This window comes from Sphaeramia orbicularis, chromosome 18 (assembly GCF_902148855.1).
Source record: "Sphaeramia orbicularis chromosome 18, fSphaOr1.1, whole genome shotgun sequence".
Taxonomy (NCBI): Eukaryota; Metazoa; Chordata; class Actinopteri; order Kurtiformes; family Apogonidae; genus Sphaeramia; species Sphaeramia orbicularis.
The window spans coordinates 47443400-47458232 of NC_043974.1; the positions used below are offsets into that span (position 1 = coordinate 47443400).

At 35.1% G+C, this 14833-nt stretch overlaps 2 protein-coding genes across 2 annotated transcripts in view; one reads left to right on the forward strand and one right to left on the reverse strand.

Annotated features, from left to right (window-relative positions):
- LOC115438673 (period circadian protein homolog 1-like) overlaps nucleotides 1–14833 on the reverse strand; it is a 45297-nt gene that overhangs the window by 29323 nt on the left and 1141 nt on the right.
- Nucleotides 3455–14833, forward strand: part of rell1 (RELT like 1) — a 57470-nt gene continuing 46091 nt past the window's right edge. Inside the window, exon 1 of the mRNA XM_030161956.1 lies at nucleotides 3455–3904. Within this exon, the coding sequence (XP_030017816.1) occupies nucleotides 3455–3904 (450 nt within the window). The remainder of the gene's footprint in view (nucleotides 3905–14833) is intronic.

Below are 14833 nucleotides of genomic sequence, written 5' to 3' on the forward strand. Positions count from 1 at the left end.
CGTCTTATCTGTACGCATTATACGCTTTCAGTGTGTATATTTATGCTGCGCAAAATACACGCCATTAGCTAGCGTAATTAGGGTTAGGTTTAAGGTTAGCAATTAGCAGCTAGCACGATTAGTGGTTAGGTTTAGGTGTTAGCGTGATTAGCGGCTAGCGCGATTAGTGGTTTAGGGTTTACGTGTTAGCATGATTAGTGGCAAGTGTGATTAGTGGTTAGGGTTAGGGTTTAGGTTTAGAGGTTAGCGCAATTAACGGCTAGCATAATTAGTGGTTAGGGTTTAGGTGTTAGCGTGATTAGCGCTAGCATGATTAGTGGTTTAGGTTTAGGAGTTAGTGCAATTAGCGGTTAGCACGATAGTGGGTAGTATGATTGGTGGTTAGGGGTTAGTGTGTTTAGCAGATTGCGTGGTTAGGGGTTAGCGTGATTAGCAGCTAGTGCAATTAGTGTTAAGGGTAGCAATTAGCGGCTAGCATGATTAGTGGTTAGGTTTAGGGGTTAGCGTAGTTAGCGGCTACACATTAACATGCCATCAAATGGCGTTAAAGTACATGAAATGATAAAAATGTATATGTGTAGCACAACAAATGCAATACACTACTGGCGTCGCATACAACACGATTTCATGAGAGCAGTCTGTCATGTCATAAAACGAAAGTGACACTCCCTGAATGTCCAATAAACCAACAGAATTCTGAGAAAAAAAAGGCACAATTCTGACTTTTTTTATAATATAATAATATATTGGACCTTATTTTTTCCCCAGTGGCCCAATCCTCTTCCGTAGATAGAGGTCAAATATGGGAGAAAACTAAACTGGATTTGGTTCAGATCTGCCTTCAGTCTGAACGTAGAATCAGACGTTTGTAGAGTAAAAGCTGACAGGTGGTTGAAGTGGTGTTCCCTTTAATTTCAGTCCTGTTGAACAGTCTGACTCAGAAAAGCAGCATAAACATGTCTGATGAATGGAAATAAAGCAGAAACAGCAGATGTGAGTAGATGTTGATGGTGTAGTTCAATGGGGATGTCAGGTTTGACCAGTTTGAAATCAGTTTGGGTACCAGGCTGATGGATGCACAAGTCACTGATAGGACGTTCAGTTTGTCTTCTGTTCATGTTATGATACTTTTCTGTTTCTTTTGTTCAGACAGCGAACCTGTAAAGCATCTAAAAACTATACTGAACAAAAGAAAAAAGAAAAGTATAAGAAGTCACTGATGGACATTCAACCCTCAAACATCAGAGGTGTTTTTTTTTGTTTTTTTTTTAACACAGGGTCAGTTCACCCTCACCTCCATCTGATTCACTCAGAGTTAAACGCCTCTCCATCATCAGGTCGAACCAACACTGATGGAGACGCTCTGAGCTTTACTGCTGAAGCCTGGAGGGCGACAGCGACCCACGTGTTCAGTCGAGCAGTGAAACTGAAATTATCATCATCACAAACACTCGACTAAATTTAGCAAACGCACACAACGGACGGCGCTGCCAGAAGTAAAAACAACACTTGCACCCGACTGAACTGGTGTCATGAGAAACAAGGCTTGATCTGATGGAACACAGATCTGGGAGAATTCAAACACAAGCACCACAGCATTTTAAACACTTTTTAAACACTTTAGGACTGTTTTTAGGTAAAGTACTGCATCGCTATATAAAAAAGTACTGTATCATATTAAAAAGTACTATATAGATATTAAAAAGTACTGTAACGATATTAAAAAGTACTCATGAACCCACTACAAACCCATGCTCCTCCCCATGGACCCCCTTCCACCCATGGAACCCGCCCACTCATGAACCCCTCCACCCAGGGAACCCGCCCACTTCATGACCATCCACCCATGGACCCCCCCCTCCCAATTCATGAACCCCTACAAACAAGTGTCCAAAGTAGTCGTGATAATAATAATAATGATATAATAATAATATGAATAAATAGCTTATTATGTTATAATATAGTATGTACAATATGTATAGTTTAATAATAACAGAATAAAAGTACTAGTAGAGACAAGTGGTAAAGGAGTAAAGAAATAATAATAAATAAGTAGCTTATTATGTTATAATATATCCACAATATGTATATGTATCTGGTTCCTACAAGTTGAATTTAAGACTTTTCAGAACAGAATTTAATGAATATTTACTCTTAAACGCCTCCATTCCCACTGTTGGCAGACATTTATCACCGGGGGCTGCAAAGATCGTGATATCGGTTCCTAATTTCAGTATAAATGTGTGGGGTTGAAACAGATGGAAGTGAGTAAGAATAAGGTTAATACCAACACATTTAAACAGGTTAATGGAAACAACTGAAGAGCAACCAGATCAAATTAAATACATCTAAAAGACTTTTAGAAAAAGTATTACATGCAGATTTGTAAATTTAAGACTTTTAAGACCCCATGGGAATCCTGATGTATATATATGTGTGTGCATATATTTATATATAGTTCAATATAAGTATGAAAGAAATAATAATGATACTGATAATAATAATAATAAGTAGTTTATTATGTTATAATATAGTATGCACAATATGTATATGAAGTTCAATAATCAGAATAAAAATACTAGTAGAGACAAGTGGTAAAGTAGTAAATAAATAAATAAATAATGAATAAGTCTTATTATGTTATAATACAATGTGCATTTTATATTATATATATATACATATATATATATCAGGGTTCCTGCAAGTTAAATTTAAGACTTTTCAGACTATTTAGAATAGAATTTAAAGCCTGTTTCAAATACTGACAAAACATTTGTGACTTATTATTTATTTATTTACTCTAGCCGCCTCCATTCCCACTGTTCGCAGACATTTATCACCGGGGGCTGCAAAGATCGCGATAATCGTTTCGGAATTTCAATATAAATTGTGGGTTGAAACGATGGAAGTGAGTAGAATAAGGTTAATACCAACACATTTAAACAGGTTAATGGAAACAACTGAAGAGCAACCAGATCAAATTAAATACATTTAAAAGACTTTTAGAAAAGGTATTAAATGCAGATTTGTAAATTTAAGACTTAAGAATCCACGGAATCCTGATGTATATATATATATAGTGTGTGTGTATATATTAGAATATAGTTTAATATACTTACAACAAAGGGATAATAGTAGTCACAACAATATACAAGTAATATAAGTATGAAAGAAATAATGATACTGATAATAATAATGATGCTGATAATGATAATAATAACAAGCAGTGACAGATGTAGTTAAAAACCAGCTGCTAAAACTGGTTCATACTGCAGTTCAGTCTAGTTTCACTCATGCATCATCTTGGTTTCATCCTAATAATGCACTTCCTCATCTCTACATGAGTCCGTTTGTTCTAAATCCCTGCTGTTCTTCAGTCTTTATATTAAACATCATGTTCCTGCTGTTCTTTAGTTTTTTTTATAATAAATATCATGTACCAACCAGAGGACAGATGCAAAGGCAGGCTCGTGCTGGTTCCGTGGCAGTAACCCTGTGTCCTGGTCGGTTCGGTTTCCGGTCCAGATGCTCATATTTAAATCCGTATACATCCACCTCTGCCCTCGAACATTCGTTCTCCGTCGGTATCCGCTCGATCCGCGTCGTTCGTTGTGTTCCCGGAGGTCGCGCGGGCAGCTCCGCACCGCGCCCGCTTTCCTGTGTACAAACGGCAGCGTGTACGGTGCCGTGTTTATCGGGGGCGGGGAAAGCAGCCGATTGGTCCGCCGGCTCGGCCAATGGGAGCGCGCGGCAGGCAGAGGCTGGGCTGCCCGAGGGAGGAGGAAGGGGGGCGGGGCTATACAGGAGGGAGCTCCTGAAGCTGATCCCAGCTCAGTCCACGCCCACAGATCAGGACATAGGGCGGGACGCACGAGCCGACTCCAGATCAGCGGCAGGAAAAACGGTACATGACGTACGGTTAGAGAGACAGACCGCGCACCGTACGGAGCCAGAGAGAGAAAAAAACAAAGAAGAACACGGTTTGGACAGAAGAAGAACATCCACATGACCAAAGAAGAGGAGGAGGAAGAGGAGGGGAAGAGACCTCCACAATAAAACAACCACAAAGAAGAAGAATACAAATAAAACACATCAACAGGTCCCATAGCTGTGACGTCACAAAGCAATGTGGGTCTAACTTGTGTTCTTATGTCTTAAAAAAAGTGTTATTATAGCTTTAAAAACGGCTCTTATATCCTAAAAAAGTATTGTTGTATCTAAAAAAAAGTGTTCTTATCTTTAAAAAATGTTATATCTAAAAAAAAGTGTCCTTATCTTAAAAAAGTGTTATATCTAAAAAAAAAAAAAAAAAAAAGTGTTCTTATCAAAAAAATGTTCTTATATCTTTAAAAGTGTTTTTATATCTTAAAAAAAAGTTCTTCTATCTTCACCCAAGTTAACAGGTCATACTGTTTTTCCCTTAAAGATATTATATGTTATTATGAAAATAAGAACAAATGTCTGCAGTATTTAGTTAATTTTTTTTTTTAATTTTATGGGAAAATATTCATTCATAAGCAAAAATTTTCAGCCTCCAAACCAACCTTTCCTCATTTTTTATTGAATTTAACTCACTTTATAAATCGTTGGCACTTGTTAATGATAATAATAAAAAACACATTTCTTGATAGCTATGATAAGTTATTTAATGTATCTTCTGACATTTAATGAAATTTTAGAGAAATTATTTATGTATTTATTTATAATTTATTTTTTGTATATGAATTATTGAAAATGCATTCTGTACATATACAGATTTTATGATTGTATTTTATTTTTACCTCCTCCAGGAGCTATTGTGATCACTTTGCTTTGTGTGTTGTTTGTTTTCATCTTTAGTGTAAAACTCTTCCACCCATCTTTCCCAGATCTTCCCCACAGATAGGCCTAGGCCCTGGGACCAGCCCAGTCCATTTTGGTCCCAGTAGGACAAAGTTCAAGGTCACAGCAAGGTCACAACATCTACAATTTCCATCTGTCATCATTGAGACATTTTCCAAAATTCATCAAAAATTCAAAACGACTCCGATTCTTCTCCAGTTGGATCCACCTGTAGCTTAGAACAATCTCTTGTATGTGGAACTAAATTGTCCACATCCACTGTGGAATGTGGGACTCTGTGGACATTTACACTGAACATTGAAAATCCCATTGACCACACATTTAAATTAGAACTCAACTAATATTGATGTGAATTGAATCTAATTGGACAGACACATGACTGGGACCAAGATTCAACTTTGTACCAAATATCGTTCTGCTCCATTTCTCTTCCGTTACGCTCTGATGACTTTTGTTATTTTTATGCACCACTTTCAAAAAAAATCATAAAAATGCAATTCATGAAATATTATCTTCTCTTAAAATTAAAATTCTATAAATAAATAAATAAAAACAAACTACAGACCCCCTGTACTGATGACCTATAGTTCAAATCTTTTAATTCAATCAAACTATAACTATAAAAATTTAAAACCTATAAAAATTTATTACCATGTTGACCTCAATTTTTCTGTTGTGTGGAACAAGCTGGAAACTGTGAATTTAAACAGAAACAGTCGATCCACACATGCACATCGTTTGGGGTGCTTGGTGGAGGTTTGCATTCTCTGAACACTTGTTCTATCTGTATTCTCATGTATTGTGTTATATGTTAAATGTTTGACAATGTTTATAAATTGGTATTCAAATAAAGTAAAAAAAAAAAAAAAAATAGGTCCAATAGGTGTTCAATAACCTGTCAACTATTGATCACATCAGTACACTGACACACATTCAACTGGTTTAATGGGACTTCCAAATGTAACCTTTACTGAAGGATTTATCACCTTTTTTCTAATATTATCCTCTGTGTTTTATGTTTTTCAGTGGAAATCCTATATTTTCCCATATTTGATTCACTAGATGTTCATTAAAGCTCAGAATAAATTCAAATGTTATTCTATCAAAACAGAGAAAACTGAAGAAAAACAAATTATTTCAACAAAATATATAAAATATATGTAAAGAAGCGTCTGCAACCACTTTCATTTATCAAACTACATGAAACCCATGGAATCAAGTAGATTACACCAAAAGTTAAACATTTTTGCAACTTTCACTGCAATTCCCTTTAAAAATAAATAATTTTCACTGAAAGATGCAAAATGCAGAGGATGATATTGTAATAATGGAGACAAATCACTGAGGGAATGTGAATGTAGAGTAAACTTAATTTGGACGAACAGTCCTAGGACTTAAAGGGTTAAAAAGACAGGAGTGTCCACTTCTAAGAGATATCATAAAACTGATTTTGGCTTTTGACTCTGCACGAGACACTGTTTCTTGTTTTTATCGTTTATATTGGTTTATGGTTGTTTTCTTCTGACTGGTGTACAGTTCGTTATTTGACTACTGGTGACTTTATTTGTACCCGTGGGTAGATTTGTTAGCGGTTGTTCTAGTGTTTTATAATAAAGTTGAGTCCAGTCATTGATCTGGAAAGTCATGACTATAACAAGAAGTATACGTACACAAACACAGACTATTATCAGCGTTATGTAAAATAATCACTTCAATCAAATAATCATGATTAGATTATGTAACATACGGGTGTTCAACTCATGGTAGTTCAGGTTCCCCATTAAACCCAATATGATTCCAAGTGGGTGGGACCAGTAAAATAATATCACAACAATTGCAAACTTTTGTCATGTTTTAGAGTGAACAAAGGAAAATTACATTTAAGAAAATGTTGACATCTACAAATTATCCTCAAAAAGAAAAATGTCTTAAGGAAAATCAGTGTAATTGGACCAATATTCAGTCTCAGTTTATTATTTATACATGTTTATTCTAACGTACAGATACAGATACGGATCTACAAATACACACAAAACCTTTCATAACAGACAGAATATTGGAACAATTACACTGATTTATAGGAAGACAGTCCATATTGTTCATATTTGTTCAGGTTATTCACATTTTTTATTAAAAGAGTTTCTAAAAGGAAACATTTCCATGTAATTTTACATCTTTAGACTAAAACAAACATACATTTGTAGTTGTCATTATTTATAGGTTACTCTGTTCTTATTTGACTGGTTGTGATCCACTTTAGATCAAATTGGGCTGAATGTGGAACTGAACTAAGAGGAGTTGGACAGCCCTGCATTAGATCCTGTTGGGATCAAATAAAATGTGTTTAGTATTTGTGCAGATTTCTGCTGTAATTCCATTCTTCCAGGAAACAATCTTTTAAAAAAAGAAACATTTTTTTAAAAGTTGCTTTTTTTTTTAACTTTTTGTATTGTGATATATCATGATCCTAGTATTGGGATTTGTATTGCAGATTCTTGCCGATACACAGCCCTGACATTTATGAACCAAAGACACTAACTTGAACCATTCAGTCAAACAGAAGTTCATTAAACCAACTCTAAACAGTGCATTTGTCCATGAAAACACACACCTGTACAAAGGATTCCACCAACCATCTGAACTGAAGGTGGAAACATGCACCGACTTCAGCATCTGAAACAGGAGTCGGCAGAACAGCTGATATTTACTGCAATCTGGTCCAGACCTGGATCTGGATCGGAACTGAACCCACACTCATATTTATCTGACAGAAACGAAGGCATAAAGGAAGGACATGTTCTGTATGTAGAACACGATACGGTTTATGATCAGATAATGGTCTGAAAGGCTCTGAAATGGTCTGACACAGATCTACGACATAAATGAAAATGATCAAAGGAGTCGATTCAAGCCAAACTGTTACAGAACGGAGAGAAAAATACAAACACTAAAAATACAAACACTCAACTGAGCATCAACTGGAACACAACACCAACATTTGTCTGAATGTTGAAATATTAGTTTTCTTACTCATACCTCCCTGAAATTATACATTTGGCCCCTCCCCCTTGGCACTACCCCTTACCCCTACTCCTTGGCCCCTCCCCCTTGGCCCTTGCACTTACCCCTTACCCCTACTCCTTGGCCCCTCCCCCTTGGCCCTTGCACTTGCTCATCTGTTTACGTCTATCAAACCCAAACCACAGAAATGCGATCTAGAACACACTGCTCTAAAACAGTCGATCACATGGTCCAGTTGTTTGTGTTTCAGTACATCTGTCCATTTGTGTGTTTGTTTGCTCACTGCTGCTGTCGGACTGTGTTTACCTCCATCTGACCCATGAGTGGAACTGAATTATGGGGCATTTATCAGAGCCCTGTGTTCACAGTGTGGTCCTGAGGGTCAAACAGCCCTACCCCCTTAGTAGGGCTGTAAGAAAATATCGGTTCTGCAGTATATTGCGATATTTCATTTCACAATACTGTATCGATATTAAAAAGTACTGTATCAATATTTTTAGGTATTTATTCAAATGCAGATATGGCGGAGGTTCATTTTTGTTTTCCTTTTTTGTTTATATTTTATTTATTATTATTTAACAGTGTTTTATTAAATAATGGTTATTTGAAGCATCCTAAAAGCACTTTTTACTGTCTGAGAGGCAGATTTTAGTTCCTCTGGAAACTAGAAGAATTAGATTTTTTTTTTTTTTTTTTTTTTTTTTGTTATATAGCATTAGATCCTGTTGTGATCAAATAAAAATGTGTTTAGTATTTGTACATATTTCTGGTGTAATTCAGTTCTTCCAGGAAATAATCTTAAAAAACAACAACAAAAAAAAAAAATTGCTTTTTCAACAATATCATGTATATCGTGACATATCGTATCATGATCCTAGTATTGTGATTTGTATCGTATCGCCAGATTCTTGCCAATACACAGCCCTATCCCTTAGCCCCTCCCCTCTGACTCATCGAGATGTGTTAATGGTGTTTATATTATTTTTTAAGTTAGTTAAACGGACAACAATAATGGTAGCCTACCATTTAACGGAGTAAATCTATGTTCTAAAAATCTATGTGACCAATTTCCAGTGTTAGAAAGGTGGATTTGTCCTGTAAATACAGATGCTCACTGGATTTTAGTGGTTTTCTTCTATTTTCCTCAGACCTACTTCTGGCATATACATACATTATATATATATATATATACATACATTATATATATATAATTCTATGAACCATTAGAACGGTTCTAAAGGTCCACATCTGCATGAGTCCAACCCTCTAACAATAGAACACATTAAAAACAGTCTGTTTATGTCCAATCGTTTCCATTGTTGCATCTTTCACATGTTTCTGATCTTTTATACAGTTGTTGTTAGTTTTATATAGATTCAATGTATTTTATGTCATTTTTTGTTTTGTATCTTTTGTCATTTTTTTTCTGTTGTATATTTTATGTCCTTTCTGTCTTTTGTTTTTCTGTTTTATTTCCTTTTTGTCTTTTGTCTTTCTGTTGTATATTTTCTGTCCTTTTTGTCTTTTGTATGTTTTCTGTCTTTTCCATCATCTTCCTTTCGTTCCATCTTTTCTGTTTTACACATTTGTTTTGTTTTATAATAATAATAATAATAATAATAATAATAATAATAATAATAATAATAATAATAATAATAACCCTCTGGTTTCTTCACTTATACTTAAACTCTACAGACTTTTTTCTTCTTCACTGAACTTCTCTGTAACTTAGGAAACTATCTTTTGTTTTTGTGGACTCTTTTACCCCGCCCCCAAATCAAACCAGACCAAACCTTGGGTCTTCTACTTGTTTTGGACTAGCCCTCCTGTCGTCGTCGTCCTTGTTCAGTTACAAACACAGATAACAAACACTCATGTGTCCTGAAGGATAAAATTCTGGACTCATGGATCAGAAGCAGACGATTATGGCAGCTCATCAGCCTCAATCCACTTCCATCTTTATCCTTCCGGTATCAGGGCGAGCACATTATGCACACTTTGGATTTCCTGTTATTAAAGGGCACATTATTTTACACAAGTTGGTTTAAGTCCGAATTTTTTCCAAATTTTTAAAATTCTGATCCATCCACTAAAACTATCCCATAATAACAGTGTTAAATTGTAACCAAGTGAGTACAAAATACACACCGACACACTTAACATAGAACCTAAAATAATAATGAATATGAACCAGTGTTGGTGATAATCAATAGTCTCTTTTCTATTAATCCTCAGACTCTTAATAAAACTTATGCATAAAAATTTACGCTAATGGAAAAACGACATTTGGCCAAAATTCTCGGTTTCTTTTTTATAAAAGTTTTTGCGCTGCAAGTGGTGGTTTTTCAGGCAGAGCACAACTGGTATATCACACAAAAATACAATGGAAAAGACCTTTTTCTGCCACTAGAGTCACATGAACAAAAAAAAACCACCCAATGTTAAAACCAGGGGTGTAAGAAAATATTGGTTCTGCAAAATATCGCAATATTTCACTTCATGATACGGTATTGATAATTTTAAGTATTTATTCAAATCCAGACATGGCGGAGATTAATTTTGTTTTTTTTTATCATGCTCTTTTATTTCTATGTTTACATGGGTATTTACTCTTTTATTTCTATATTCACGTGGGTATTTTACTCTTTTATTTCTATATTCTCATGAGTATTTCACTCTGTTGTTTGTTTACTACAACAGTAGTATTGTGATATTACAGGTCATACATGTAGTTTTTTTTTTAAATTTATAACAGTTACTTCAGGCGTCCTAAAAGCACTTTTTGCCGTCGGAAAGAGGCAGATGTTAGTTTTTTCTTTTCACAACTAACAGAATATGAACGTGTAAGCAGGAGCTTAAACTGTAATATCTGTAAAACATTATTTATTTATTTGTGTGTTTTTTTGTACTGGTAAAGTCTTGTGTTAAAACTATTTATCCACATGCTGCAATTTTAACTTTTTCCAGGAAATAATCTTTTAAAAAAAGAAACAAAACAAAAAATATCGCCTTGTTAACAGTATTGTGATATATTGCGATATATCGCATCGTGATCCTAGTATTGTGATTTGTATCATATTGCCATTTTCTTGCCAATACACATCCTAATTACAACAAGTGAAGAAGAAGAGTTTAAAACAAACACGTGTGTATGTGTGGACACACCTGGAAACCACATCATATTTTAATTTAATAGGAGATAGAGGAATAATATATAAAACTAATGAATATATCTGTGAATAAACACCATATTTACATTCATCGTCATGTTTATGGAATGACTTCTCGTGTCATCTTGCGATAAACAAATCATCGCATTTGTGATTTAATGGAAAAACTGACATTATGCACTTCTGTTTTTTTGACATTTAGTAAATATTGGTAAAGTTTTGTGCAGATGTCAGATGGAAAAGAGACTACTGACATGTGACAGGATAAAAAAAACTAATAGAATTTTTATGTCGAATATTGGGAGAAAAAAAAGTGTGTTTTTTGCATCAAAAGTATGGTTTGTTTCCATTACAAATATGTTATTTAAAGGGTAAAAATATGACAAGTATTGAGTATTTGCTATTTTTCTTTATGGCTTAAGTTGATGAAATAAAAAAATGTATCAAAAAAAAAAAAAAAAAGGTCAAAAACAGTCTGAAAAACTTTGTGCCATTAGTGTGAGTCTGTGCAGATGATCGGCTTTAAGCTCTATGGGTGGTACCGGACGGATAATGACCAGATCTGGACTGTTCATTCAGAAACACCACAGACTCAGACTGGGATGGGGTTGGAACCTGGTCTGGTCTGGTCTGGTCCGGTCCGGTCCGGTCGGTCTCCGATGAACCCAGTGTGAATGGTGTCAGGTGGATCAGCCTGGGCATGGATCCACCACACACTTCAGTGTGGTCTAATATTACAGCTGATAACACCAGACGTCTGTCTGATCCACCACACAGACATGATACTGAACAACTGTTAGGGCCAGGTCTAGGGCCAGGGCCAGGTCTAGGGTCAGGTCTAGTTCCAGGGCCAGGTCTAGGTCCAGGTCTATGTCTAGGTCTACGTCTACATCCAGGTCTAGTTCCAGGTCCAGGTTTACGTCCAGGTCCAGGTCCAGGTCCAGGTCTACATCTACATCCAGGTCTAGGTCTAGGTCCAGGTCTTCATACACCTCACATCATGTCCACAGGAGTCCATCAAACCCAGAGTCAGACTGAAGTGTGATCCACTCCCACTGCATGGACGTTATGGGGACGTTTTAGCAGCACAGGTCCACATGAGGCCCATAAATGAGTGTTTATCACCTGATCACCTTTATTTAAACTCAGGTTCCAGACCTACCTGTCCTCAGCTTCATGTGAATAAAGTTTTTATTCATCAGTTCAGATCTGCACTGTTCCTTTTAAGCTAAAAGGTTTTATCTGTTTTTTCTATTTATCTGATTTTTGTTTGTTTGTTTTTTCTCATGCTTATACTTTTTATTGCTTCCATGCTTTTAGTATTTTTAATGTTTTATGTAAAGCACTTTGAATTGTCTTGTACGTGAAATGTGCTATAGAAATAAACCTGCCTTGCCTTGATGTTTTACACACCTCTTCATTTAACTGTATTCTTATTCTTATAACTTAATTAGTAACGTCAACTATTTAATACATTTTAAACTTATACTAACAGGTGTAAATGTTCTGATTTCAGTAGAACAGTTGTCATTTTTATTTTTTGTTATTTTGTGATAATCAAACATGGAGCCTTTATTCTGGACTATTCAGATTATTTCTGTTCAGGTTTCTTTATTTCAGATTACTTTATTTACCATTATTATTATTATTTTTTTTTTTTTTTTTTGGGGGGGGGGGGGGGTATTTTTAATCTATTTTTTCTTATTTAGTTTCATTGTACATCTCCAAAAGTACAATACAAAAAATAAATAAATAAATAAATTTACACTTTAAGATACAAGATTTTGTGACTCGCAAAGTATAACCCCCCCCCCTCCCCTCAACCGATGGTGACCCCCATACCAACCCAACCTGGATTAATGCTTTTTTTGTCACTTTTAGTCACTTATATTTTTTATCTTTTTATTTTCTATAGTAGTCGATGCATATTGTCTTGTGCTGCTGTACATTTGAACCCCCCCCCCCTTCCTTGGGGAATCAATATAGTACATCTTATCTTCATGTGATGCTCGTTTTTGTTCATTTTTGTTCATGCTGCTGATCATTGTGATAATTGCACTGATTATTTTCTTGAACCACATGATTAAAAACACCCGTACAGATGCACCCAGATGAACGTCCACCTGTACAGTCTGATCAGATTCATTTAGATTTAACGAAGTGGATCAAACTGTCACTAGAAAAAGGACAAGTACAATCTGTGGACAGGATTTATTTGTACATATTTACTGTCTTTTACTTGGTTTTACACTGTTTTTATCCTGCTTACACCTTTGACTTTTATACGTTTAGTCTTTTATTCTTAGACCTCTACAGAATAATTCCTTTGTACCTGAAAGTGTCCAAATCTGGTCTTTCTTCCTGTCATTTTTCAGCCCAAACAGCCGGTCCAGAACTGCTGCAGTTCTGTGGGTCTAATCCTGAGAACAGGCTGATGCTGTGGAAGTGGACCGGACCATCTGGATCTGCAGGTTCTCAATAGGGGTGGCAGAAAATATCAGTTCTACAATATATTGCGATATTTATTTTCACAATACTGTATCAATATTAAAAAGTACTGTATTGATATTTTTTGGTATTTATTCAAATGCAGATATGGCAGAGGTTCATTTTTCTTTATTGTTTATATCTTATTTATTATTACCGTACTATAAGCCCCACCCACCCCGTCTCCAACATCTCACCATTGATTCATTGATGCTAAACTTACGTGCAGCTGCTCTATTTACTTCTTCGACAGCTGGATCAATCGTTAGCCCAGAAAACATAAATTAGCTGCATCATTTTTGAGCTGCAGGTTCACAGCGTGTGGAGAAAAGCAGTGGCTTTTAGACAGAAAATTACAGTATTTAACAATGTTTTATTAAATAATGTTTATTTGAAGCATCCTAAAAGCACTTTTTACTGTCTGAGAGGCAGATGGTAGTTCCTTTGTCATGATTTATTGTGACTATCACTATATATTCTTTTCTAATAGAATGACTAATAGAATATGAAGATTTGAGCAGGATCTTAAACTGGAATGTCTATAAACATAATTTTATTTATTTATTTATTATCATTATTATTATTATTATTATTATTATTTATAACAAAATTTCCTTTTTACAGAAGAAAATTGTGTGATATAGTATTTAATCCTGTTCTGATCAAATAAAAATTTGATTAGTATTTGTGCATTTTTCTAGTATAATTAAATTTTTCCAGGAAATATTCTCTTAGAAGAAGAAACAAAACAAACCAAAATAATACTGCCTTGTTAACAGTATGGTGATATATCGCGATACATATGGTATCGTGGTCCTAATATTGTGACTTGTATCGTATCGCCACATTCCTGCCAATACACACCCCTATTGGTTGCTATGGGCAACAGCATAGTACAGATGTGCAGGAAAGAGCCGTATATATCAAATAGTAGGGGTGTAAGACAATATCAGTTCTGCAATATATCGTGATATTTCATTTCACAATACTGTATCAATATTTTTAGGTATTTATTCAAATGCAGATATGGCAGAGGTTCATTTTTGTTTTTGTTTCTATTTTATTCTTTAACACTCTTTTATTCAAGAATGTTGGTTCCGTTGTTGGGATTGAACTCAAATCCTGTTCTGATGTTCGTTGTGAACTAATAGAATCTGAACATTTGAACAGGATCTGAAACTGGAATGTCTGTAAAACAGAATTTCAGTTTGAACACAGTTTGAACATTTTGTGATAGAACATTAGATCCTGTTCTGATCAAATAAAAATGTGTTTAGTATTTGTGCAGATTTCGAGTCTAAATTAATTCTTCA